The 6,008-nt window shown below is 40.1% G+C and overlaps 1 protein-coding gene across 1 annotated transcript; it reads right to left on the bottom strand.

Moving 5' to 3' along the window:
* Positions 1-2,727: 2,727 nt before the first annotated feature.
* On the bottom strand, positions 2,728-4,568 carry LOC147867719 (polyphenol oxidase, chloroplastic-like). The gene has a single exon (XM_087315510.1). It carries the CDS (start codon positions 4,449-4,451, stop codon positions 2,823-2,825), a length of 1,629 nt encoding a protein of 542 aa, XP_087171636.1. The 5' UTR covers positions 4,452-4,568; the 3' UTR covers positions 2,728-2,822.
* Positions 4,569-6,008: the final 1,440 nt, after the last annotated feature.

Genomic DNA, 6,008 nt, shown 5'->3' with positions numbered 1-6,008 from the left:
CAAATTACTAGTGTTTTTTTAAAAAACATCAATTCTATATAACAAAATCTATCCAAATGTGATTTAGTTCAACGTATCAAAACATTGGTACAATGGGGTTTCTACTTTGTCTGCATATGAGTGTATCAACATCCATACTAGATGAAAGCATTTGAAGTTCTGACCATTTGCTTTTCACAAAGATGAAAGCATCTAGCGGGGTGATGACTTGCAAGATGGTTAAATGTGGATAAGTAATGAAACAATTTTGGAACCTAGTTTACTTTTGAATAAGCTTTTTGAAATATGTTTTGAATACATTTCGATACATGAGCATTACTCCTAGATTGATGAGGCATTAATGGCTTAATTTGTTGTGATAAGATTATTTCAACATGTGTAAAAGAGATGAAAAAGACATGAACAAGTTAATATTAAACATATGATGATTCTAATAACAATGAAGAACAACGGTGACTTTGACAACAAAAATTAACTAGAAATAAAATAATGCATTGTTAAAAGGCCAAGTTTTTGGTTTTTTGGGTGTCAATGGCTTAAGCTATGCTGCTATCAACCACAAAGAAAACATTGATAATTTCAATCCCACACAAGAAACAAAAACAAAAAAAAATTAAAACAAGAAAATAAGAGTTTAATATCACAAATGCATTAAACATAAAATTAAAAACATTTACGTATAACAAAATCTAAGGATTGTTGAAAATAGACTCGAGAGTGGTGATAATGCCATCTTGTTGTGAAGGAAACATTGAAAATACTAGAGCTCAATTTTATGATAACATGGTTCTAATAGAGCATAATGTATAATATGGTATATGTCATGGCTTCAACAAAGGAAATTACTTCCAAATTATGCATATATATGTTATACGATACAATGGACACACAATTTTGCATCTCACGCATACATTGGTGTGTGATTCAAATTGAAATGAATGACATTGTGGTAGGTTTCTATAGCAAGGGAACAAACCGTATTGATTACCATTGTTTGTTAGAGGGTATCACCGATGTATAAAAATACAACAAAAGAGATGTTAATGAACTTGAAAGTTAATTCACCAAGGTCCACAAATTTATCTAGAGGCGATGTATACACATTGCATAAAAGCTTTTAAGTGTGCTACCAAGCAACATGTTGTACGTTACTCACAGATTTGGTTTTTACTATAATGAATTGTTGAAATATAAGGAAGCTTGAAAACGAGTGAGAGGGACATAGTTCATTTAATAAAGCTACTACAAATGCCCAACATGTAAGAATGGTCAAGTGCAAGTTTGCTTGTCAACAAATTGACATGGCAATAAACTAATGAAAATTTTGTCATAGATCATGTGCCATTCATAAAGACAATTTCGAAAACGACACAAGTGACTGCATTATATTCATACAAAGAAACCATTTAAAAACAATTGCATCTAATCATGGGAAAAGGGAAGAGGTGTTCTCTTGGGAAACTCCGATTCAATGAAAAGAAACACATGAATGGATTTCTAACATTGGATTTAAAATGAATTATGATCATTTGAATAAGGGAGAAAAAGAAATGAATGCATGCTACATTTTATATTGATGCACAAGCAACCTCATGCTAACGCTAGAGATGTAGGTATAGGATAGAAATGGTTACAATCAGGTGGATGGATGATCAAGGGTTTGTTTTGATGGCTATAAACTTGTTTAAGGCCTTCAGAAGTGATCAATGACAATGAAAGGCAAAAAGGGCAAAAATCAACCGACGTGTAAAAAGAAAAATGAAATCAATATATGGGCAAGTGACTGAAATAGCTATCATAAACAACAATGCATGTAAAATTATTGATAATATAATCATAAGTTGTAAGTTTAAACCGGAAACACAAATATTAGAAGTTACTACATAACACACGTTACTACAACTAATAATTGTAGACAATAATAATTTGCATGTTTTGGTCAGATGGCACGAGAACAATTTAATTGTCGTGTTTACGTCTTAATATGAGCATGCATATTTTTATTTCACTCATCTCTAGGTTCTAGATATTAGGTTATTGTATTGCAGCTCATTTTGCATAGTTTAATATATGAATGCATAAATTTTGGACATCCAAAGCAATTTAAGAATGTAAATAGATGGACACCTCACAAAATTGCCTTGCCAATTACACTAGCAAGCTTGAAAGTTAGATCCGTATTGAAATTTAAGACCACACATCAAATATTGCCGTAAGAGATATACATTGAGGACATGCCATCTCTCTCTCTCTCTATCATGATGTTGTGGCTTGCAAAAAAATTGTAGCATTTGAAAGGACAAGGTATCAAAGGGCGTTGGGCCCATTATAGACGCAAACACCACCGAATTTTGATATATCAAGCATATCAATTAAAGTCCATGCTTATTCAAAACTTCACCTGATTTGAGACTTAACAAACTAAGCCAACAACGAAAGACCATGTGTTGATATGTATCTATGATATTTAAACACAAGTAGGCACCAAACATAACATGTTTTGTAGCCATAAAGTTTTGTAGAACTATGGATGTCGTTGAATATCTCATAACAAAGGAAGCGATACTTTGAAAGACCCAATTTATTATACTTAAAAATCATTATTTCTTCAAAAGTTGCACATTTTGTTGTTTTCCACAATATTGAAGGTGGCTTTCCACATTAATGTTGGTTAGCCATGAAAACCACTCACTACAAACAAAGAATAAGTTGGAGAGGAGACCTCTCAAGGGAGACACGAGGTCTTATTGCCATGGTAGACCTTGTATACACATTTTTCCTTCTTGGGGTAAAGATGAAACAAACCAAACCAAATGGTGAAATTATACTTCATAAGTGATTTGGAGACCTTGGATGGTGATTTTCTCGGTGCCTTTCACGACGATGGTCACGACGACCTCGTCATCTTTCCTGATACCCACACGTTTCAAGTTGTCGCCGATCTCGAACTTAACATTGGTCATGAGGCGCCGATGTTGGCTAGCCGATGGTACCACGTTGAATGTGCCCACATACTCAGCACTATTCGTGGGGGTCGAGCTATTCGCAGCCGGAAGGTTCACAAACACCACTAGCTGCATGAAGCTATCCCGGATCACGTCCAGGCCTTGGATTGTCAACACTTCGTCCGAATGGTCGGGTCTATTGACACGAAGGGCATACGGGCGCTGCACCCTCGCGACTAGTCTAGTGCCCAAGTCGATGGTGCCATTGAGAGGCGAGGCTCCGACAAAGGGCACGCCATCTGCGATGGCTTTCGGGAGCGCACTTCCGTTGGAGGCCGGTAGCGGGGAGAAGCGGATCCATAACTTGTCCGAGCTCACGCGCTTGTACTTATATCCCAACTTGCTAATGTCCAAGACATCGCGGACCTTGATTTTCACCAAGTTGGCGTGCTCGTCGAAGAACGCGAACTCGGCATCGAGGAAGTCGGTCTCGTTGTGATCGAACCGCTCGCCATCGGGGAGCTCGAACCTCCACAGATCCCACAACCGGTCGACATTGCTGTGGTGGGAGTAGAAGACGGGATCACGGGACGCGGTCGTGAAGGTGCCCATGTCCATTCCGAGGGCAAGTGTCCGGCTACCGGTCCAGTAGTGGATGCCATTGTGGACCGTGTTCTCGATGCTACCGCCTAACGGAGCGGTCAGGACGGTGGCATTGGTGAGGTCGGTGCCGAGGCGGTAGGGGCCTCCCATGAAGAGCTCCGGGGTGCGGGCTGTCACGAGTGCCTGGTACATGGAATTGAGGTTCTCGGACACGATGACGGAGTTATTCAGGGTGGAGCTGGCAGGCGAGAGGCGGATCAATGCCGGGCCGCTGTGGTTGGGGTTCCGGTACTCGTCATAGAGCGCAGTGCCGTTGCGCGCGAACATGGGGGGCAACACATTGCCGCCGTCCCGCTGGTCGTCCCAATTCCAGTACACGAGAGAGAAGGACGGGTCGCCGATGAGGCTGGCGAGGATGCGCTCGTGAAAGTAGAGGTACATGCGGTGCCAAGGTAGGAACAACCAGGAGAAGTGGACCTGTAGGGGCGTGTCGCCCCCCGCGCCGCCTTGCCTATATGCGCCGTTGCAAAAAGCACAATGGAGGTGGGTTTGAACCTTGAAGCTCCGGGGGTCGGTGTCCGGGAGGGCCTTCATGAGCTCGTATGCCTTGTTGTATTTCGCGATGTAGTTCTCGCTCACGCGATGGGCGGGGTGCCGGACGTGCGTCTTGGCCGACTTGTAGGCGTCTAGAGAGAATTGGACAACCTTGTGGGGGGGGACATAGGGCAGGCAACAATTGAAGTAGTAGACGGTGGGGTCGCCGCGCGGGGCCTTGTCGGCCGCGATACCGCATTGCGAGAGGTTCGGAACCGTTATGGGGGCAGCGTTGGCTGCCGGGAGCACTAGCAAGAGTGCCACCCAAATTACCCCTTGAATGAAAGGTGCCCTATCCATGCTAACCATTTGGTAAGCTACCCAACTAGAAAATATAGCTATAGCTATTGGTAGTAAAAATGGTTGTGCTTGCTTGTATGATGCTTCTTTTGGTTATTGTTATTTGGAAGGGGGTGTTGGGGAGGGGATTTGGAATTCTATGTTAACAACTAACATCTCCTTAGCCCCCCCCCCCCCCCTTATATACTTTGCCCACGGAACCTCGCTCTAAGTTCCTATTGTCGAATGGATCTCAAAAGTCTACTTTACACTTCCTGCCCCCTTGCATCACACGATTCGCTCCAAGTCATCTATCACATTCATTCATTTGCACATTTCTACCAACCAAAATAGTCGACGTAGATTATTCTTCATGTGTACCCCACCTATTAGTGATTACTTTTAAGGTTCCTTTCATCACCTTACATTAATTGTAATTAAGTTGTCACACTTGCTCTCTTGAATTGGGTGCCACCATATGGACTGTAGTAATGAATGACTATCACTCGCAATTCACATCTAGCCACTCCACCATATGTGTAGATTTAAAATTAATGAAGATAATATCATGGTGCCAATTCACATCTGGCCACTCCACCATATGTGTCGATTTAAAAGTATTGAAGATAGTATCATGGTGCCAAGTAAACTTAGCTACAAATACAGATTATAGGGTGGTGACTATTAACTTTGTTACTAGTGGGGATAATATCCACTATGATTATGCATGCAATATTACGTGTCACGAAGAAAGCTTTGTAGATCTCAATCATTGATAGCATGAAAGCATCGTGCACACACACAAAAGACTTTTGTGAGTTCTTTTTGGATTATTGATATTATTTAATGAATTTTATGAGTGTAACTTCATATACAACTTATAATTATTAGCTTAGTGACGAGAAGATGTGTTAGTAGAAAGTATTGTCAACTATCATAATAAATTTGTCACTGTGAACATCGATGACTCGTTTGTTTATGAGTTGGGGGAAGACTGGTCATTTCAATAATTTTTGTAAACCTTGCATTTGATGTTGCGTATTTCCAGCCGTTCTAAGAGGAAACTAAAGCAATATAAGAAAAGTATTATGTTTACACACTTCCAATGATATTAAGGGATGCATATTGTATGTATATTTTAGAGGGGGATGATGGCATCCATAGACAAAGAAGAAGAGTTTTTTAGTGCCCAATAAAAAATGTCAACACACTTGTCACAAGTGAAATTGTCAACATACTTGCCAACAAAAAATTGTCAACATACTTGCCAAACAGCAAATATTAATAAATTTTGATATAACCTAACATGATGTGCAACAATTGACTCTTCTTCTCGTGTCTATCCATCCCTTAATCATTTAAAAATGTTGCCGACATATTCATGGTATAGGTATTAATATTTCCACATTGAAGTGTTATTTGCATATCATGAATATTTTTGAACTCAAGTTTTGGCTACCATAAGAAACTCATGGAAGTAGAATTTGTAAGATCTAAACTATGGCAAATGATGCGAGAAAGGTATACCAAGAGCATCAAATTTTTTTTAGGACAAAATAATTTTGACGTTGGATTTGTTGAGCTTGG

Source organism: Azolla caroliniana, unplaced genomic scaffold (assembly GCF_043228905.1).
Source record: "Azolla caroliniana isolate FFs.n. ecotype wild unplaced genomic scaffold, voAzoCaro1.0.p SCAF_2, whole genome shotgun sequence".
Classification (NCBI taxonomy): Eukaryota; Viridiplantae; Streptophyta; class Polypodiopsida; order Salviniales; family Salviniaceae; genus Azolla; species Azolla caroliniana.
The sequence above is the reverse complement of the archived record's forward strand: the minus strand, read 5'-3'. Positions and strand labels throughout refer to the sequence as shown.